At 44.9% G+C, this 21,955-nt stretch overlaps 3 protein-coding genes across 7 annotated transcripts; 2 read left to right on the forward strand and 1 right to left on the reverse strand.

The window, feature by feature from the left end:
- Positions 1-5,466: 5,466 nt before the first annotated feature.
- On the forward strand, positions 5,467-11,328 carry LOC120706852 (importin subunit alpha-1b-like). Of its 3 annotated transcripts, XR_005688477.1 has the most exons (12): positions 5,467-6,971; positions 7,085-7,184; positions 7,486-7,574; positions 7,864-7,977; positions 8,082-8,267; positions 8,348-8,511; positions 8,582-8,660; positions 9,289-9,417; positions 9,703-9,830; positions 9,919-10,279; positions 10,377-10,757; positions 10,841-11,328. XR_005688477.1 is itself a non-coding variant. In XM_039991576.1 (11 exons), the coding sequence occupies exons 1-10, from the start codon at positions 6,753-6,755 to the stop codon at positions 10,268-10,270; spliced, it is 1,560 nt and encodes a 519-aa protein (XP_039847510.1). In that variant the 5' UTR covers positions 6,630-6,752; the 3' UTR covers positions 10,271-10,279; positions 10,377-10,772. The 3 variants fall into 3 exon arrangements, 1 of the variants encoding a protein (XP_039847510.1); XR_005688478.1 differs by lacking the exon at positions 9,289-9,417 and having other exon boundaries at positions 6,629-6,971; XM_039991576.1 differs by lacking the exon at positions 10,841-11,328 and having other exon boundaries at positions 6,630-6,971; positions 10,377-10,772.
- A 2,681-nt stretch (positions 11,329-14,009) lies between these two features.
- Positions 14,010-16,680, forward strand: LOC120706853 (transcription factor stalky-like). Its single transcript, XM_039991577.1, has 3 exons — positions 14,010-14,392; positions 14,494-14,592; positions 15,926-16,680. The coding sequence occupies exons 1-3, from the start codon at positions 14,138-14,140 to the stop codon at positions 16,187-16,189; spliced, it is 618 nt and encodes a 205-aa protein (XP_039847511.1). The 5' UTR covers positions 14,010-14,137; the 3' UTR covers positions 16,190-16,680.
- A 1,478-nt stretch (positions 16,681-18,158) lies between these two features.
- LOC120706854 lies at positions 18,159-20,381 on the reverse strand. Of its 3 annotated transcripts, none has more exons than XM_039991579.1 (8): positions 20,073-20,381; positions 19,872-19,938; positions 19,718-19,757; positions 19,478-19,610; positions 19,335-19,406; positions 19,149-19,229; positions 18,608-18,692; positions 18,159-18,518 (listed from the first exon to the last, which is right to left on the reverse strand). In XM_039991579.1, exons 1-8 carry the CDS (start codon positions 20,328-20,330, stop codon positions 18,457-18,459), a joined length of 798 nt encoding a protein of 265 aa, XP_039847513.1. In that variant the 5' UTR covers positions 20,331-20,381; the 3' UTR covers positions 18,159-18,456. The 3 variants fall into 3 exon arrangements, with proteins under 3 accessions (XP_039847513.1, XP_039847514.1, XP_039847515.1); XM_039991580.1 differs by having other exon boundaries at positions 18,608-18,669; positions 20,073-20,380; XM_039991581.1 differs by lacking the exon at positions 19,149-19,229 and having other exon boundaries at positions 18,608-18,669.
- Positions 20,382-21,955: the final 1,574 nt, after the last annotated feature.

Below are 21,955 nucleotides of genomic sequence, written 5' to 3' on the forward strand. Positions count from 1 at the left end.
TAGTTGTAAAATTTAAAATTCCAAATCTATCACATCAAATGAGAATCTTATATACATGGAGTACTAAATTTAGACGAAATAAACAACTAATAGCGTAAATTACGAGAGAATCTAATGAGCCTAATTAGGTCATGATTAGACATTAAATTGCTACAGTAATCATGCGTTAATAATAAATTAATTAGGCTCATTAAATTCGTCTCGCAGTTTACATATGAGTTATGTAATTAATTTTGTGATTAGTCTATATTTAGTATTTCAAATGTGAAAAGATTCTATTTCAAAAATTTTACACCCCGCAACTAAACGAGGCCCCACTTTCTGGATTTTGCCTATGAGATCTGATTACAAACAGCAGTAACAAAAATTCAGGGGACCAAACAGCGTCTAACTCATTTCCGAAGCTCAAATGGCCTAAGCGGGTAAGGAGGTCAACTGTATCACTACTAAAGAGACCCCATCACCGTCGGGTCTAAATTGGAATTACTGTTGGATTAGATTCGACGGTGATGAGGTGTGCAACCGGTGGTACCGCTGATTAAAAAACAAAAAAGATATGCCCACCGCGCCTGCTCCACCGCTTGTTCCGCCACCTCCGACGCCATGCCTTCCACCACTCGCCCCAACTACTCCACCCTATCTCCCCCTATCGCGCCCGCTCCGCCCCCATCGCCAGCTGTGCCAGCCGCACCTGCTCCGCCCTGCCACACCTGCTCTGCAGCCCTGCTGCCCCTTGCGCCGCTGCTCCGAGTCTTGGGACCGTGCGCTGCCACCGTCGGAGAGAAGGGAAGCCACTGCAGCCCGCACACTCGGTTTGCACGCTCCAGCGCACCTTGTGCCGCCCATGCGGCCCTTTGCAGGGCCGCAGAGAGTATGGGAGCTGGAGGCGCGGTGGAGGAGGGGCAGGGGAGAGGAGGGGTAGGGGAAGGAGGCGGCGGCGGGAGAGAGAAGACAAGATAGAGGATTGGGGGAAGAGGAATGGGAGGTGGGAGAAAAATGATTGAGAGAGAGAGAGTTAGAGAGGAGGTGGGATCAGAAAGCCAAAGAGGAGTAGCCTGCTGGCAACTTGCATTGGCATCACAGCCAGACCTTAAGATGAGCCGGCGGTGATAAGTGGGCATCACCGTTAGATCTTATTGCGAGGCGGCGGTGATGATTGTCGTACCTATCACCGCTGGTTCGTATTACGATCCGATGGTGTTAATAAGACATTTGGGATGTGCTGTTTTGTAGTAGTATAGAGCTGCGCATCAAATCAAGCGCTCTCGGCATGATAATTGCCTAACACTATCGATAAGTAAATGTTGCACCTAGTACATATTGGAGCTATACTCTCAGTCATCAAAAGTCTGCCTATCAAGATTTTAGACTCACTAGCGAGGCTTCTGCCAAGTCAAATGAACTACTTGTCATAAAAGTAAGTCTCATCACTTACTCTTCTGATCACCATAATTATGTCGTTTTCACTACAGAGTTTCTTCACGAAGAAGATATCTTATTATCCCATCATATTGTTATTGCTTCCTCTTCACATCAAATCGGAGGGTTAACAGACTATGAATTAATTACCGAAAAGTATATACCTAAAACTACAACAAAATATTTGTACTAAAGTATATGATATCATATATTGACTGTATAAATCTACTCACGTGTAGTCCAACAAAATGATATTTTATTTTTTGAATTTTTTTGATTTATTATGATTTTTCAAAGATTCAGCCAAAATAAACATAAAAAAATAAACCAGTAACTATAACTCAGGCATATATTAATTTAATGACCATGAGATTTTTACTACAACTCAAGCATATAATGATTAACCCACTATAAATTTTACTATAATTAGACCATAAAAACTGTAGCTATGAATTAATTATAAAAAATATATTTTAAACTATAACAAAAAATTTGTACTAAAGTACTTTATAGTTTTACTCACCTGGAGTCCAACATAATTAGATTTTTTATTTTATGATTTTTTTATTTATTGTAATTTAAAGATTCAGCTAAAATAAACATAAAAATCATGTGTCTAGTTTTAAAGAGATGAGGGAGCAAATATATTCGGTTTTGCGATAGTTGAGGGAGGTAAAATAGTTTTTTTTTCTAAATATATTCATGCACACAAGCAGCCCAGGCATGAAAACAGTATGGGCCTTCTTTCTGGGTTGGGTTCAGAAAAATATTTTGGCCTAATATTCTTTCCTCAAGCCCGGCTCTACGAGTACCGTGGGCCGGACTCTACTACAGTAGTGTTTCATGGTGTTTTTTTTTTATTTTTATATTTTTCAAAATCGTTTTTTATATAAATATATTTTCGGTTTCATAATTTACAGTTTTGTACCCCTACCGCCCGGCTGCGGGGCGGCCGGCCCCCTGCCGCCCTACTGCCGGGCGGTAGGGACCTAAATGTAAATAAAATTTATTTTTAATCACATTTTAGCCCCTGGGGGAGGCCGCCGCCCGGCAGCCGGGCGGCCGGTACCCGCCGCCCAGTGGCGGGGCGGTAGGCCAGGCAGCCGTCCGGCAGGGGGCGGCATCCCCCCTCTACATAAAAGGCTGAGCTCCCCCCTCCTCCCTCATTTGCTTCCCACGACATCCAGAGAGGGGAAGGGAGAGAGGAGGGGTGAGGGAGGGAGTTGCAGCGGCGAAGCTCTCCCGGATTTTGGATCCGAACCACAGGTAATAAATATTTCTCAACTTTCTTATTCTAAATTTTTTGTATGTTTAATTTTATAATTAGTGTATGCAGCAGTAATGATATTTTAGTGATTTAGGTACTATTTTTATTATAATTTATGTAGAATTAGGATTCATTTTTAGAAAAACCATTTAGGTTTACCAACCATTTTTGTGGTATTGATTAGTTGTTTAATGTGAGAAAAATTTTTAAAAAAGCTCAGAAATTGTAGAAAATGCTAGAAAAGTATATGAAAAATTCAGATAAATTGTAGAAAATGCAGAAAAATTGTAGAAAATGTTAGAAAAATTTATTTATAAAAATTTATTTATAAAAATTTATTTATGAAAATTTATTGTACAAAAATTGTAGGAAATGCTAGAAAATGCTAGAAAAGTTTATGAAAATTTCAGATAAAATATAGAAAATGCAGAAAACTTATATTTTTTGTGTTAGGTATGGCCGAAGATACTCCAGCTCTACTTGACCGAGTCATAGACTCGTCGCACCGGTCCTTTCTTGCAGTGGTTCAGTGCATGAAACTTAACATGTCGCGTCCACGTCCACCAGCGGAGTTGATTCCTGTTGACCCACGATGAGTGCCCAGGTGATATGTCGTCGGATTATGTTTATGAGAATACGTTTGTTTCGTATACGTTTCCTATATAATGTACTTACCTTTGATCGTTCTACTTTTGAGGTTGAGTGAGGCTGGTCTTCTTACTATAGGTCGTCTTGCTGAGAGTGGTTTAGCAAAGCTGGACAGGTCCATACTGACGGCTCTGGTTGATAGATGGAGGCTTGAGACACACACCTTCCACCTCCCTTGTGGGGAGATGTCACCGACCGTACAGGACGTTGCGATGCTGCTGGGTCTTCCTATTAGTGGGGATGCCGTAGGGCCTCGCGTTGTTCCGTCTACGTGGTTGGACGATCTAGAAGAGCGTTTTGCAAATATTGACATCGCGATTGATGTAGAGGAGCACTCAAAAGCAACAGGGCCTGCCAAAGTCATGAATTCTGCAGTTCCAGGTACATACCTCGTTTTATTATGAGTAATGTTAGAGTTATGCTTTTGACTATTGCAGTTATGGTTTTATTTTATAATTGATCTTGTACTCATAAATGTTTATCTTTTTTATGCAGTCCGACAATTTGGCACATGATGCTGATGAGGATAGCGTCACTCGATCCCTTGAGGCATACCTATTGTGGTTGTTTGGATACATAATGTTCAACAACTCACACGGGGCCTATGTGGATAGGGTGCTTGTGCCTTACGCACAGGAGATCGCAGAGGCAGCTGTGGAGGAAATGCCTCAATACAGTTGGGGTTCAGCGGTACTTGCAGCCACGTACCGTGGCCTCTGCAAGGCATCGGTGCAAAATAAGCACAACGCAATTCTTACAGGATGTCCGATTCTGCTACAGCTTTGGTCGTACGAGAGGATAGCAATTGGTCGTCCGATTATCGACCACTCACCGTATGAGCCGGATATGTACGGTGACACCGAGGATGATAGGCCCACCATGGGGGCTCTCTGGTACGCTCGTCAGGTACGGAAATGACTGCTACTCGTACTATTCTGTTGGCAATTCTGTTGCTTTATTTGACCCTCTTTGTATTTCTTATTGGTATATATTATTAATTTCGTGCAGAAGAGTTGGGCCCACGTACAGTCTCGGCGGTCCTATCTTGAGTTTGTAGCTGAGTTTGATCGGTTGACACCTGAAGACGTTGTGTGGGAGCCCTACTCCCAGTTGGCTATAAACACTCGTGCACCGTTTGGGATATCTTCGGTTTGCTCTCAGGACCAGGGCCTTTGGATGACAACTACAGCATTGGTGTATGACGTTTACATTGAGGCCCACTGTCCGGACAGAGTCAGAAGGCAGTTCGGTCAAAGACAGTTGTATCCTGTGCTGTCAGCATTGGATCGGGTCCAACATCATGACCACATGTAACGATTCATATGTCATTTCAGTGATAGTGCATTGCTACTTTAACTAATCAATATCTAGTTTGTCGAGGGCTGGTCAACCCTTCTCGAACTTGTGGGTGACAAGGGTGCAGCCTTGGGTCGATGGCTGGGACCAGGCAGAGGAGAACATGGCGCTTCCGACCCCTGCACACACGGAGGCTTCGTACAGGGCGTACCTGAGCTGGTACCAGCCTAAGACTCGTTGCCGCTTGCTATATGCTGACATGCATCCACAGCCACATGTTGCGACCCCACAGGATGGCTATGCACGACATAGGGATGAGGCATTAGCTGGGGCGGTGATTCAAAGTTATCATCGCTTTTCAAATACTTTGGATTATAGTGGTAATGTCTTTTTTTTCTTGCATGCAGTTTGAAATGTGCAGGTTGATGGACGTAGATGCTAGGGCGAATTTGATGAGGATTCGAGCGGTATCTATGATGGATAGGAATGAGCAAGAGTCGGCCTGGACCCGAGTTTCACAAAGAGCACATTCCATGCTTGAAGCCTTTGGTAGCCGGACATCGTACGAGGACTCCTACGGTTCGTCTCAAGCCTCAACCTCGTTTCCTTGTGGTCCCACACAACAGTAGCCTTCCCCAGCACCTTATTGGTCTCAACAGCATTATTCAGGTACGTGAGGATACTTACTGACTTCCTACTTTGATAACAACAATTAATTCTCAGTCCATACAGGTGATGGACACCCACCTTATCAACCTCACGGAGGGACCCAGTTTAGTACCATGACACCAGCTGCAGGGATGTCATTTCAACCAACACAGGAACCACCACGATATTTTGGTAAACATATAGTCCATATCTTAATTTTAATTAATTTTGTTATGAAGTCTAATTCCTTTTGCATTTACATATAGGATCACAACACTTATATGATGCGGGACCTTCTTCGTATTACCCTATGGCGACAGCAGAAGGAACGCAAGGTAAATACCTAATCCGTAACCCGAATTTATGATGTTCTTCTTATTTCTATGAATATTTTAAATAATTTGAACGGTTTACAGGATCGCACCACTAGCTTCCTGATATGAGTCCTTCTTCGTATCCACCACCAACAGGTACGTATGATGAATATGTACCCAAATAGATGACTTATAAGACGATGATTAAGATATCTTAATTGCTACTGCATAGGGGCCACACAAGATACTTTGGAGGCGAACTTCGAAGACTGGAGTCGGTTATTTTCTACACCTAATCAGCAGGCCGATCCTACCTTCCAGACACCTGTGGCCACCGAACATCCAGGTAGAGACGTAGGGCTTCCAGACCGACACATACCCTACAGACCACGTCCACGCACAACGTAAAAGAGGTCGACATAGCCGGGGTGGTTAGGAGGTGCTTCTAGTTGTTTCTGTATTTTTGTTATGAACATATCGTCATGTTATACTTATTTCGTTCCTATGCATCATCTATTTCATTCTCATGTGCGTATGCGTATAAATTGCTCAGTTATACTTTTCATATTCATCTACTTTACTAATGGTTTTTATTTCTATCCAAAATATCTAAAACCACATCTAATGCCGCACTACCGCACTGACGTTCAAGGTTTAACTTGGGAGGAGGGGCCTGCCGCCCCCCTGCCGGCTGGCTGTCTGGCCTACCGCCCCGCCACCGGGCGGCGGGTACCTGCCACCCGGCTGCCGGGCGGCGGCCTCTCCCTGGGGCCAAAATACGATTAAAACAAATTTTATTTACATTCAGGTCCCTACCGCCCGGCAGGAGGACGGTAGGGGGCCGGCCGCCCTACAGCCGGGCGGTAGGGGTACAAAACTGTAAATTATGAAACCGAAAATATAGTTCTGTAAAAAACGATTTTGAAAAATATAAAAAATAAAAAAGACGCATGCTTCAGGCATACAAAAGGAATACCAGGCCCGGCCCAGTCACCGAGGGCCCACCGTGTCATCGGCGCCCACCCGCCGCCTCGCCTCGCCCAATTCTCGCCGTCCTTCCGTCCGTATCAAAACCGCCGCCGCTGCTCCTCTCCTCATTTGGCCGGGTCTCGCAGTTCCCGCCCAACGGTTTCTCCCGCTAGGGTTCCCGGCGAGAGGCAATGTCGCTGCGACCGAGCGAGCGGGCGGAGCTGCGCCGGAACACCTTCAAGCCGTCGGTGGACCTGGACGCGCAGCGGCGGCGGCGGCGGCGCTCCGCGGTCGACATCCGCAAGAGCAGCCGGGACAGCGCGCTCCAGATATCGCGCCGCCCCGCCGGCGGGGAGGCGGCCCTGCGCGCGCTGGCTTGGCACCCGTCGCCCCCGGTCCCCGAGACGAGGGTGAGTGGGTTTCCCGTCGGGGGGTTGTTCCCGTAATCTGGCGCTCCTGCACTTTGGATTTCCCTCCTCTTTTTTTCTCATGATTTTTTTCCCCTTTCGTTTCCCTCGTGTAGTCGGGGAGGATCCCGCCGCAGCTGGAAGAAGCGTTGGTCTCGGGTGACAGCAGCGTGCAGATGGCGGCCGTCAGGGAGTTCAGAAAGCTGCTCTCGACCGGTTTGTTGCTATTTCACCCAACCGGGTTTTCCTACCCCTGGCGTTTTGCTTTCTTGGAAGGAAATGAAATTTGTGGGAGTTCTTGCAATGTTATAAAATCTTACAGAAATTCGTCATCTGGTTCCACTGAATTTGCGTCCAAATCCGAGTTGTTTCGTCTAACTATCCATATTCGAGTTGCGTTGCGTCGCAACAGCCAACAACCCCACCCCCAATTAAAGAAAGCGTATGTCCAAATTGCAATTGATTTTTGTGTTAAGCTGCTCTGATCGTTAGCAATGTGTTCATCCAAAACTAACAGAGAACCCCCCGATCGAGGAGGTGGTCAGCTCTGGACTGGTGCCTGGCTTTATACAGTTGCTTCATAAGGAGGACTGCCCTGAGCTCCAGGTCAGAATAACATGCTGTGGCTTTGATAGGCACCATGTTTTAAAATTTCTTTGTTGGCCTTTTGAAATTGCACTTGCACAGTGCTGAAAATTGGAGTTACTCTGTGTTCAAATGAGAAGTATACTAACAAATAGATTGGACGGTTGTTGCTTTGCAAGCCTTAGTATGTGGATCGAGTTACTTGTTGATCACAGTGTTATCTGGTATATTTCACATTGACTTCTGTTACTGGGTGTTAATCCACTTTGAGACATTTTTAACATTTTTTTTGGTTTTCTTGTGGCTGCAGTTTGAGGTAGAGCGGCTTCTCACCACTATTGCTTTCGGCATAGTAGAGGAAACTATTGCTGTGCCCATCTTTGTGGAGCTTCTCAGTTCACCAAGCGAGGATGTCCGTGAACAGGCACGGAAACAATCAAACCATTGAAGTTTGTAATGCTCATACGTTTCATATTATTAGTATCATAAGTAATTGTTACAAATGGATCATTTCATTTAATTTTGTAGGTTGTATTGGCCCTGGGAATCTTGGCTAGTAACACCATAATATGCCGTGACGTGGTGCTTCCGCATGGTGCACTCTTCCCAGTGCTTCACCAGCTCTCTGGGCATGCCAAACTCTCAATGCTGCAGAAGGCGAGCTGGGCCCTCGCAAACATCTTCCATGGCTTGTCGGAGATCAGCTTAGTGCATGTACGGTGGTGCTCTACTTTCATAGTGGCCATATATGCTGTGTTATTGCTAATTTGGTTGATTGGGTTGTGATTGAGCAGGTGAAGTCGGCACTCCCAATATTGCGACAGCTCATTCACTCTGAAGATGATGAGGTCCTAAGTAATGCCTGCAGGGCACTCTCTTACTTGTCTGATGGTAGTGTTGACAATATCCAAGCTGTGATTGAAGCTGGAGCAGGCCCTCAGCTTGTTGAGCTCCTTAGGTATTGTTTTTTACTTTGAGCATTAACAAAAAGAAAAACTGGTTCTGAAGCTACTAAATTTTTTATTTAGCCACTCTTCACATTCGGTGCTCGTTCCTGTGCTGCGTGTGATTGGTAACATGGTCAGTAGGGATGATGTTCAGATTCAGGTATTCATTATTTTCTAACAGATATTTTACTGTTGTATGTCTGATGTCTCAGTAACATTGAGTTGCTAATGTGTATATTCTCGTTTTATTGATATTACATGCATTCAGAAATGTCTAGTAACTGGTCATGCCTGTGTAATTACTATCTGCAACTCATTAGTAAGGTTCACCATTGTTTACCGTGATGACATTAATATTTGTGTTGTGTATGTTATTGTAACAGTTTTAATCAAATTTGAAGTTTAAATAATCACCTCTGTTTGATTTATTCACTGTTATGTGCTTATGTTAACCTCCTTCACGTTAAAGCAGCAGAGTGGTGATCAACTGATCATTGTAAAAACTTTTTGCATATTTTCTTGTGCCAGAAAAAACTTGTTTTAGCAATCACATGTGCATCTGTTTCCATTTGACCATTTCCTCCTAAAATTCATGCTATGTTCATCCAACTTATATCTGTTTTAAAATTGGAAGCTTGCATATGTGTACGTGTACCTCCCAAATATAATTATGGTGTTGCTATTGTAATCTGCTGATTTATTTTCCTTCTTTTGTTTTGTTTTCCCTTGATTAACATATGTTGTGTTTTTTCTTTTCCCTCTTATTAATGGTTCACCTTGCTCTGCAGTGTATCATTGATCATCAAGCACTTCCCTATCTTTTGAATTTTATGACAACAAATCAAAATAAAGGCATAAAACATGAAGTTTGTCGAATCATCTCCAATATCATGGCTGGAAACAAGGAGCAGATTCAGGTTGTAAACTTTGAGCCAACATATTGCTATACTGCAAATGGATAGGGACGGTGGTAGAAGATATAGATTCAAACACTGGTATCCTTTTTGTAGTTGTGTGGTATAACCTTGTATTGGGAATAAACCTTTTAATTCTAACAAGTCAGAGTCACACAGATTAGCATATCATACCTCACCATATATTAGTTTTCATTTTGTTTGATGTGAACATGTTGTTTTTGAATTGATCTCCTGTTTGCTGCTTATATTATTCCTGAGGTTTAATATATATTATTTTGCTTGTAGAGTGTGATCGACGGGAACATGGTTGGTCCTTTGGTACATCTGATGCAAACTGCTGAGTTTGGTGTCAGGTATGAAGCTGCTTGTGCAATTGCTAATGCAGCATGCGGTGGGACACATGGTCAGATAAAGTATGTTGTTCTCTATTATGTTTTGTGCTTCTGTGCATTAATCCAAGCAATTACCCATTCCTTTACTAACAAAACGTTTGTTTGCTAGGTATCTTGTAAGCCAGGGTTGCATCAAGGCATTTTGTGATTTGCTTAGCTATTCTGACACCAGTATGTTGATGGTTTGTTTGGAGGGCCTTGATAATATCTTGAAGGTTGGGGAGGCCGAGAAGTCCCCATGGGGTTGCAATGTCAACACATATGCGCAGATGATTGAAGATAATGGATGGTTGGACAAGATTGAGAATCTCCAGAACCATGACAACAGCTGGATAGTTGAGATGGCTGCTTGTTTGCTCGAGACATACTGGTCAAAGGAAGATATAGCCATGCTCATGCCCTGGGAGGATCCTTTGTTAGGGTTAGCAGAAGATCCCCCAGGGGATTGCGACTTTGGCTAAATCCTGAAGGTATGCTTCTCATCAGTAGTGGTTTAAACTGTATGATCTTTTGCCTATCTTGGTATCCTTTCACTGGAGTGATGTTTTGTACTGTTCTTTTGCACAGATGGTCATATGCTTATTCGGAAAATGTGCCCTAGCTATCTGAATTGGTTCCTTTCAGTCTCAATTCAGGCAGTTTATAACGGTTAGCCAGTGGGCACACAATGAAAGCAGAGCCAGAATTAGCTGTTCTGCTATGTTGCTCTGCAGTTGACGCAATCTGGCATATGGCCCTCTATATGAGTAGCTGGAGAGAACTGAATGGGTATCTTTTCGCTTGTGTTGTCGATGTTAAAACTCTTGAACTGTCCTTTAGCCTGTTGCATGAGCTTTTGTTATATTCCCTGTTCTGGAGAGATGAGGAAGGTTGGTTTTCTTCATGGCGTCTGCTGTGTTGTAAAAGATAATGTTCACTACCTGAAAATTGATCAGGAAAAAAATTCCGGTGGGTTAATTGATCCCTATCACCGCTTTCTCGGTAGCTTCCGTTGCGGTTTAACTATACCCAAGCTGTTTGTCCCTTGTCAGGCAAAGAAGTCACATTCTGAAGCGAAGAACACGGTGCATCTTTCCAGCGTGATCCCAATCATGGGAGGGGTGATCCTCCCTGTTTCTGAGAAGATTCCCATGCTCCCGTGGTGCTAATCATCATTCGGCAGCGCTCCAAGAGGAGGGAGGAGGTGGTATTAAGTGTTATGCTATGTGCCTTGGCCTGCCCTACTGTGTTTGGTACGGTGCCCAGCCCATTATTGACCTGCATCTCCCATCTCTTATCTCCTTTCTCCCCCACCCAATCATCACCTGAATTTAGAAAATCTCTGAGACCCACCCCGTGCTGGGGGTGATTGGCATGCATATGGGCAGCTGACAGTTGGGAGCTTTGTACGTTGCGATGGCTTTGCTTTTGTGCTCTTCAAAGTACAAACGGCTCGGTCATCACATCACTGTACATGCCGATTACAAGGTGTCATATTTTTATACACCTGAAAGGCAAGGAGCGTGGTGGACCTGCTGTAGCCTTTGTTTCAGTTTGTTGGTTAAGCTTGGCGCGCTTAATGGATGATGATGATGGCTATCCTCTTATCCCTTCGGATCCTGCCGCCGTATCAAATCTCCTGGCTGAGGGCTCTTGCTCAAGCCTTGTTTTGGCTTGGAGTTGGTATGGTCTCGGAAAGGAGTGGGGGTCTGGTGGATATGTAGATCAGCTGCCAACGCGTGCTCGAATCGCTCGCTTTTTTTTTTCAGGTTTCAAACAACAATTTGAAAAAGCAAAGAGAATATGTTCTGGTGGAAGAGGAGAGATACTCTGGCAGACTGGCACAGGTGCAGAGAGGCTCTAGTGGTTTCCATGGAGCAATCAAACAAGAACTGCTGGGAGTTGACTATAGGACATCATGCTGATCCGAAAGTGAAGAAACACGCCCTAGTGAACGGTGAGATTCGTACACAGGCTCTCGTGTTTCTCGTGGAAGAATGAGAAATTAGCAAGAACCTCAAATTAGCAACAAGAATGAGAAATTAGCAAGAACCTCGAATTAGCAACAAGGATTTGAAAAAAAAAAACTGGTACGCTGAAGATGGTATAGATTCCTACAACTATCATGCTTGCACAAAGTAACTTCAAACCACGCTTAATTTTGCAGCTATTGATGCTAGTATGTTAATTAATTCAGAATTTTGAGCAGTCAGGTAAACTTGAAGTCTACAAATAAAACTTTCCCAAAAAAAATCTCAAGCTGGTTCGTGTTTATGTTCAAGTGAGCTTTTTTTTTTATCTTTTGGGTTTCATGTTCTATTGGATATCCTATTGGTTTATTGATGTGCTACACGGCAAGTTAAAGCAAAGCTCTAAAAAAATGAGAACACCAGACTACCATGCCAATATAAAAAAACAGGTTAGCATATTTCTGTTTTATTTAAATGAGAGGGTGACCGTCTATGCAAGGTATAAAACCTAGCTCGTGATAGCGTGAGCCGCAAGCTAATGTGATGACCGGTAAGCCATGACATCATCCTGCTGTCATCCTTCTCGCTGGCCTACCAGTCTGGCTATTGACTGGCCAACTCTGTTTGGTCCTGCGCTTTGACGCTTTACGTAGTTGCTTCAGGCTGTGTTTAGATTTTTACTCGTAAACCCCGTAAATGTAAAAAAGTCACATCGAATATTTTGACACATGCATGGAGTACTAAATGAAGTCTATTTACAAATTTTTTTGTATGAATGGGCTGTAAATCACGAGACGAATCTAATGAGCCTACTTAATCCATGATTTGCAACAGTGATGCTACAGTAAAAATCTGCTAATTATGTATTACTCATAGATTAATTAGCATCATTAGATTCGTCTAGTGATTTACAACCCATCTGCGCAAAAAGTTTTGTAAATAGACTTCATTTAGTACTTCAAATTAGCAAAATTTCATCGCAAATTTTTTTTGCATTGGAACTAAACACGGCCTCAGTATTTTAAGCTGTGTAAATGCAACAAAAAAACACAAGGTATTTAGTGCCTTTTCTTTTCTTTCTTGAAAAGGTTTTCTGGTGTTCCATGGATGAGTTAACAGAATTGTTCTTTTTTTAGGGAACTTAACAGATTAGTTCATCGAATTAAATTTTGTATCATTAAAGTAGAACACTGTTTCAATTTTGGACCTGCGTTATTGTTTTCGAAATGTGGCTTTTGCACGTATGAGATTCTTTTTTGTGGTGGTGTCTGGCAAGGTTACAAACGAATTGATAAGTAATTATGTATGTGTGTATGGATAAATTCTTTTCAAATCAATCCCATAATTGGGGCTGCTTTGATTTATGGCCTGTTGACTTGAGACACTAGATATACCTTGTCCATGGCACACTATCTAATACTCATTCAATGGAATATTGAAGGCAAGGCCGCCTGTAATTTTATGAACCACCAACTCAATTGATGTTGAGAAAGTGTCAAAAAATCAATAGTATAAGAAAAGGGCTAACATTGTACAATACCATTTGATTTATAACCTATCATCTATGTTTGATATTCCTATAGGTGAAAGTTGAGGCATCCGCCAAGTTCTTGAGGTGAATGGTATCAGAAACTTAGCTTGATTCAGAAATTTGAACGGATGTTGAAGCCTTCTAGTTGAACGTTCTAAATTTTGCTATAGAAGTTTTGAAGCTACACTAGAACCTAAGAATCTTACTAAAAGTTGTAATATTTGCGTTGGAAGCTCGTGAAGGTGCTGTACGAACGCTGACTGAGGGAGTCAGTTACCAGAGGGCTCTGAAGCTGACATTAGCCAAATAGGAGTTATATATGGTTTACTTTAGCATGCAAGTTTAAAAATGCGCCTTTGGCACTTCTATTTTGTCAGTGCCATCAAGATAAAACGATTTCCCTCCACAATACTACTATGGCCGTGTTTAGTTCGCGAAAAAATTTAGATTTTGGTACTATAGCATATTTCGTTGTTATTTGACAATTAATATTTAATCATAGACTAATTAGGTTTAAAAGATTCATCTCGTATGAAACAATCGTACTGTGTAATTAGTTATTTTTTCAACTACATTTAATGCTTCATGCATGTGTCTAAAGATTCAATGTGACGGGTACCACAGAAAATTTTTTGGGAACTAAACATGGCCTATGTTCAAGTGAAGGAAAAAAGTGGATCCATCATTCATCAGGTAGCATGGGGTCACCATTTTTGCTGAAAATGGCAGGAAGCCGGCCCTGCTTTTCAGACCCGACCAGACAAAAATTTAGAAGCAAAATCTTTCCCTGGCCGGCCGCAAAAGCTACGTCACGTCCCCTGCTTATCTCCCGCTCGCGTACGTGATCGATGCGTAGGCCTCTCTTTCCATCCAACCCATCAGAAATCATTCATTTCTCTACCCCTCCTCTTCCCTTCTCCGCAACTACTCTCTACTACACGCTTCCAAGAAACAGAGCAGCCCAGAGAGGCAGAGACCGGACCAGGAACCAAATTTCTCCAAGCGATCCGCCTCCGGTCGCCGATCCGGCCACGGATCGAGTTCGAGCCTGTCCTCTGCTGCCGCCGGCGCCGGCGCCGATGGGTTCGGCCGATCGCAGTGAGGTACATCCGCCACCGGCTAGCTCTCTTCCCCATGTTCAATTTTTGCCGCCGCGCCCTGCGATCTTGTGGCCGACCTCGCCTCCGCTTCGTGTCTGCTGCAGATCGACGGGGTCGCGGTGGCGGGGAGAGGCACAAGGGGCTGCGTCGAATGCCGCGCCACCACCACGCCCATGTGGCGCAGCGGCCCGACCGGGCCCAGGGTGAGTTCATCCATCAGCATCGCCTCCCCCTGTTCTTTCTTGTTTTGCGCTGCTCGGTGCTGTTCGTCAGGATAAGGTCCGATCAGGTTGGGGATTCTGATTCCTGGCCGCTGAATTTCGCTGCTGATCTTGATCGACACCTAGCTGTAGATAGGCGACGACTCCGCTTGTCCTGCGAATACTTGGAGCTGTTTTGCAGTAGGTTGTGTGATCATCTACTGCAACTTCGTGCTACTGAATTTTTGTTTAATCGATCAATCGCGCACGTTTGGATAGATGCTATCTGCTCATCAACAGATTCTCTTTCTTTTTTTTTCTTTTTTTTACGAATGCGATCAAATGAATAGATGGTGCAAATATGGTGGATGGAATCTGTGCTTAAAAGCAGGATGCATGATGATCTGTGGTAGCGATTGTCGAATTGAAATTCGATCTAGAACGTACAGTGCGATGAAATCGAGGCAGCAGCTGCAAGGACCTAGTCAAACTTGTGCGCTCCAAGCACTAGCGGCATGTTTAATCGGATACAGCTAATGATCAAGCTACATTCCACCAAATCTAACCTGTGCGCTCCAGGTCTTTTAAGCATCTGAATTCCTTATGCAAGAGTTTGTACCATCTTGTGAGAGCGTGAGACAGGCGTGCTTTTGGAGTTCTATTCCCGGAAGTTTCCTCTTACTCATATAGCCATATGTTTAAATTGGAATGGAAAATTGAAATACAAGTTTGCAATTGAGCTGCATGGCATTGGCACCTGAATACCTGATCTATTAATTTCCGTGGTAATATTACTTACGTTTCCATAACTTTATAATGTAGATTTTGTAAGATGGTGAAAATATAAAAGTATTTTATCCTCTTTCCTTTTCTTTTTAGAATTCAGTGCTTTATCAATTCAAACAGGCACTATGAAATTCTCTTTGCAGTCTGTGGTTACAAAGACGTTTTGTAGGATTTGGGACAGGGGATGGTGAGTTGGGTTTTGATCTATTGTGCTAATATGACTTGTCTTGTTGACATTTCTCTGTATTCAGTTGGGTTCCAACTTGTTGGTTTGGTGAGCTGTTCCTTGCAGCAGTGCTAACCACCGAGCCAATGGTGTGCCTGCCGGGAGAAAGATACTTTATCCACTTTGATTCTCTGAGCTTTTGATTATTTTTTCATTTCTATCCTCCACCTTTCCAACATTGCGTTCCCGGTGACCGAATGCGTGCAAAGAGAAAGACTTAAAAACTTTTGAGGACAAACGATCTAAAAGCTGAGTTTTCAGTTATGAATAAAACACATGTGATGCTTAATTCCATCTTTTTCTCTCTTTAAATTTTGTTTGCAGTCACTTTGTAATGCTTGTGGGATCCGGTACCGGAAGAAGAGGAGGCAAGAGCTTGGCCTAGACCACAAGCAGCACCAGCAGCTGCGACAGCAGCATAATGGTGAGGCCAAAACTGAAGTAAAAGACAGTAGCAGCAGCAGCGGCGGCGGGAGCAGCAACTTGCAGGCGGTTCAGAAACGGAGGCTACTAATGGGTGTGGAGGAGGCTGCGTTGTTGCTCATGACCCTGTCTTCCTCACCCACATCCACATTGCTACATGGCTGAGAACCCTACACACAACTCCAAACCAACGATGTACATACACACACAAACACACACCTGCACACCCAGTACCCAACAATTCCAATCCAACCATACAAGTTTCTCCAGTTTATCTTCACCTGGATAAGATAGGGAGGGGAGGGGCCCTATCTCAAGGTTCTGTATGATCTTGCGATGGGGATTTGGTTTAGTGCCTACCTAATGACTCCATCCTCTTTGTTCTCCTCCGTTGCGCCGCGCCACCGTAGATCTTGGTCATGTCAGGTTGTGAAGCTTATCTGTTCTGTGATCTGTGGTAGGCTCCATGATCGGAGGTCTGTTGATCTCACTCCCCCACCCATCTTTTTCTTCGTCGTCCTTTTTTCTTTGTTCTTTGTATGTAACTTTGATGTTGCCCCTTTGTGAGGGATTGGCGATCGAAAGGAGACGTCATCCCTCTTCATTCCGAAATAAGAAAGGTGGAAATAATAATAAAAAGCTTTTTTTATTGTTCATTTCAGCTGGCTTGAGTAACTTGATGCTGATCTACTTGTGCCAGAAACAAGAAAATGCAGTACGTTCATTGAACATAAAAGCCACGTATAGATCATGTGTAGATTAGTCCCTCTGTACCCTTAAAATTATGAGTTGTTTTGAGTTTTGTAGATGTATAATTCTAAATGTGTATCCAAATATAATGTACATCTACGCGTGTACCAAAAGATACGTGTCTATCTATAATTTTAGGCGGAGAGAGTACCCTAGAGAGAGATGATGTTCAAAGATACTAGAAGAAATAGGGAACCTTGAACAAACTGTCCGCTGCAATTAATCATGCAGAGTTGCTCGCCCACTGCTCCCATTTCCATAGAGGCAACTTCAGTTTGCCGGTTAGAACGCTGGATGAAGGCGTACGACAGTCGGCAGGAGCTAGTCGCGCAGAAAGACACGGCACGCGCTTGCTTGCTTGTTTTGCAACAGCGTCCAAGACTCGTCAAAATTTCGATACAGCACATTGTTGTGGTCGTTCTCGTCCAATGGCTCATCCTCTGCTGTGGCAGAACCCAACCAAGCACCAGATGATGGGAGAGATGATGGCCGTCGGGGAAGGCGGTCCTGGCCCGCCCTTTCGCGATGCACACACGCAACATCTCTCTCGCGCGGGCTGGGTCTCTCTTTCTCTTCTGGCGGCGATGAACCGGGCCGTGCGGTTTCTCTCAGCCCGCGGTGTTTCCGCTAACAGAATTGCCAGAAGCCACCACGGACTAGATGGGCCACGAGTCAGACGGTCGCCAACCATTATTTTTTAAGTAGATTCTATTTATGCCATTGGATAGCATTTACATGGATCAACCTTTAGGATATGGAGGGAGGCCAATCCTAGTCGGGCGTTGTTGGGATCACCGTGTTTCCCCAGCAGACTTGTCACATGAAGGTTCTCACACTTTAGATTTTAAGTTTTGGGTCTAAGCTGACCCAACAAACCAATCCACATATGTAATCTAGTCAAATTTATTCCAGAATAATTTTAAGTTATTCCAACAATGTAATTTTTTTTTGTTCTGGAAAAAAATTGTTCTGAAACGAAAAATAGTTATTGAGCCTGATGTGATGGTTTGACTGCCGTGTGACCCCTACCATTTGGGGTCCTAGTTTGTCTCCATTATTTGGTTGCACGTTTTGAGAAAGTCTGGATTGATTTATTGTGTTTCGTTGGTTTGCATTCGTAAGTTGTATCAAGCGGTCGCAAATCCAATTTTACTATCACCCGCTGTTTCTCAAATCTCAATACAACGCTCCATATAAATTCTAGTGCGCATCGAGGGGATCTACTCTTATTTTTCTAACTCAGCCCCTTTGCTCAGAGATCTCAGCTTACCATTCTGCAGTTCCAACTTCCGTTTTGTTTCCGTTCTCAGCCTAGAGTTTACTGCGGCTTGCCTACCGTAGTCGCCTTAGCGGAATGCCATTGCAGATTTGCAGTACAGCAGCAGAAGATAAACGTGCCTAGTGACACGAAACATTCTCTTCTCTGAAGCAATGCACTCCAAATCCTGTCAGTCACAGACTCAAAAATCAAAATCCGACAAGACCAAAAAATCAACCGGAGCCTGACCAGGATCAGTTCTGTAACTGCGTAGGCTACACAGACAAACAAAGAGGATCCGGCTGCAAGCATGTTCACAGTCTGCACCATGCGGATAAATTAAAATACCCATTGCCATGCTACAGTCTGGTGGCTGGCTGCAACCGGAATCGTCGGGGTCCGCTTCAAACTGGTGTCTTTCATTCTAGATCCCAGTTGCGGCACTGGCAGTGCACAAACGCAAGCGAGGCCATGTAATCGCCAGACCTGGATGCAGAGAATTATCGGACTGTTAGCGTGCATGCCAAACTCTGAATAAGTGCGCATCAAAGGCCACGGGGGGAGGAAAGCAGAACCTAGATCCGTATGGTGACTTGCATGCTGCAACGATGTGAGATTTCGCCCTCTCCGCATCTTTCTGCTCAGCATCAAATGCAGCTCATGAGCTCATAAACGACTTGGTTATGTACTTATGCGAACGTTTGTAAAAATAAGGGAACACTCTAACTGTAACAACCGAATGAAGTGTTCAGTTAGATAGTTGACTACATAGATTTGATGATATATCTACCTATTCTTTCAAAAAGATGATATATCTACCTGTAATCCATGACAAAATGTTATCAATATATATTAGTTCATCAGTACAGCCTTAAGATAAAAACTGTAATATATTAGTTCATCGGTACGGCCTTAAGATAAAAACTGTAATATATTAGTTCATCAGGAACATATGGAGAAGCTACTGAATCAGTCTAAAAGAAATAAAAACGCTTAGTTATTTTATTGACAGGCTCCTAGAAATGGAAGAACCCAATTCTCAAAAAAATCAATTCTTGCAGAAAACTAAGAGATGTTTTTGCATTTTGAAATTGGGCCTTATTAGTTATCCCATACCTGAGATTCATGGTAAAGTCCAGCATATAATGAAGAATAAAAGACCTCACCATCAGAGCGACTCGAAAAGTTTGCTACTAACTGAAGCCAAAACAAAAAGGACAACAGGAAATATCAAAAAATACTCAAAAACAAGCCATGGGAATACAAATTGCATATGCACATAGGAACTTCTGCTAAAACAACCTTTTCTGGATCTCCACCATCTTTAAACAGCGTGTACGCTTCCCGCATTACAGGTCTCGAGTCCAAACCAACCTGAAAACAGTGAGAATGCGCATCAGGTTTGTAGTTTGTTTGGTAGATGATTACAGCCCTTAATAACTTGCCTCCAAGAATCTTTTCCTTGCTTCCTCGATTCCGTACAGCTGAGCCTCACACAGAAAGCACCATATGGACTCCTCAGTGTCGTTCGGATTAGCTGCAACGTCTAGTCTGAACTGCTCTGCACCTTCTTCGAACCTATGTTGGAATCAATCAGAAAAATAAACAACGTTACATAATGTTTTCAGATGAAGACAATTCAATTGATCATGGATGTTAAGAACAAGTCAGATCATTTGGCGCACCTGTCGAGGTAGTACAACGACAGACCCCTTTGCCAAAGATCTGCAGCAAGGCGTTAGCTGCAGCTAGGGCAATGTAATGTATACAAGAAAGGTGGCACAATGACACTGACTAGCAAGCACACCTCAAACAAAAGCAGAGGTTAGGGGCTCGTACATTGCTTCTGCCGTGGATCCATCTCGATTGCCTTGTCGAATTCTGCCAATGACCCAGCCACATCTCCCTGCAATGCAGCCGAGAAGAAAACAAGTAATAATCTCCCAAATCCTCATCCAGTCATCCCCACCCCCTCCCGGGGGCTCCTCTGTAGTTATAGAAGGTAAATAGGGAAAGAAAGTAAAACCTCCCATTAAATACCTGGCGGAAGAGCTGCATACCTCGCCGGACGGCGAGGGACGCGGCGGCCGCCCCACCCGCTCCGCCGGAGATGAAGTCCCAAATGCCGGCAGCCGCTGGAAGTAGGAGCCGGCGCGGCACCACACGCGTGGCAACCGGGGGAAGCGGTGCCTGGTAAGCAGGTGGACGACCCCACTGGGGCCGGCTGCGCTCTCCGGCGCCGGCGGGGAAAGGGGAGGAGGTCGTTGGAGCGTGGAGAGCCACGGATGCGGGTGCCATTTGGGAGGGAAGGAGTCTTCGACTGTGAGCCGGAGAGAGAGAGCGAGCGCATAAAATAAATATTAAATTTGCGAAATTGCCTTTTCTTTTTCTGAGTGGAAATGGCCTTTCTCAAGTGATTGAAAATTTGAGGTGAGTATTGCACTGTATATGTTTTTTTCCCTTCTTAATATATAAGCCAAAAAGGTAGGGGGTGCTGGCATTCCAATCTTCCATTCAGCTACTTGCGGTCCTAATCAAAGATGACTGAAAACGAGAGGATGTGAATACTGGGAACCACTACAGCCTGCTCTTTAATTCAAAAAAAAAAAAAACTACAACCTGCTCATCGTCTACTATCTCAGCATCTCTAAATGCCACACGACCAGGGAGAAGCTAGTGATTAGGGGTGCTAATGCATCCTTAGGAATGAAAAAAATAGTAATTATATTTAAATTTTCATCATATTTGCACTCTCCTAATTCAACTCTATGCACCCATAAGATAACATCTCCAATTTGCTCTAGCTTCGCTATTTTGTAGAACGCTGTATAACAAATGTACCAATCGAAGGGGAAAAATATCTCCAACCAAACTCCTATCTCATTCCTAACTTTCTAACGGTTGGAATGAAGAGGTAGGCCACAAAAAAATCACCCCCGCCCCCGCGTCGTCTCCTTCTGGAGGCACCCCACCTTCCGCCGCCGCCACCACCCCCTCCCGACCTCCTCTCACCCCCGCCGCCGTTGGAGCAGGGCACCGGAAAGCCCGTGTGCCTGCTGGGAAGGCGGCGGCGGGGCCTTCCTCGACTCCCCTCGACCTCTCCCACCCCCGAGGCATGGTGGCGCCGGGGCATGGAGGCGGCGCCGGCAGCCCGGGGCTGCAGATCCGGTGTCCTGGGGACCGGATCTGGCGATCCCGGGGCTGGTCATGCGCGGTGCGGCGGCAGCGGCTTCCCCTTTTGCTTCTGCGCGTGGGCCGAGCACTGTGGCGGCGGCGGCCTGAGGTTGCGGATCCCGCGTACTAGAGGCCGGATCCGGTGCCCCCGAGGCCGGATCTACGCGGTGCGGCGGCGGCGGCGGTCTTCCCCGGACCCCTCTGCTATGGCGCGTGGGCCGTCGGCGCCGAGAGGTGCCTCCGGCGGTGTGACTTCGGGTTGGCCCTTCTGCGCCTCCACCTTCCTCCGGTTGCCTGAGGCAGCCATGGACCCTTCTCGCCTTGCTCAAGAGAAGCCTGCGGCTGCGGCCCGTCGCGAGGGGAGGTGGGGGGAGGGGGGGCTCATGGTGGTGGCTACCCCTAGCACCACTGCGAACCTCTTTCGCTCCCATCCTGGTTGGCCAAGGGTGCTAGGATCCCATCGTGGAGGCGAAGGTGGAACTGCTGGCGGGTGCCGGCGACAGCCCGATGTGCCGCCTCGCCGGAGGGTGGCCGACGCAGCTGTGTGGCTGTCGTGTGCAGCCAGCGCGTCGATGCCCCCTCTGAACAAGCGGCCAGGCGGTGCCATGGCTACAACTCAAGACGCTATGCCTTGCTGCTTGTGCGAATGCCTTGTGCGAATGCCAAGGATTCAAACAGTAGGGTGCGGCAATGGTCAATGGTGGTGTGCCTCGATGTAACATGCGAGCCGTTGAGGGCTCAAGCAACGA

This window comes from Panicum virgatum, chromosome 5K (assembly GCF_016808335.1).
Source record: "Panicum virgatum strain AP13 chromosome 5K, P.virgatum_v5, whole genome shotgun sequence".
In the NCBI taxonomy this organism is placed as follows: Eukaryota; Viridiplantae; Streptophyta; class Magnoliopsida; order Poales; family Poaceae; genus Panicum; species Panicum virgatum.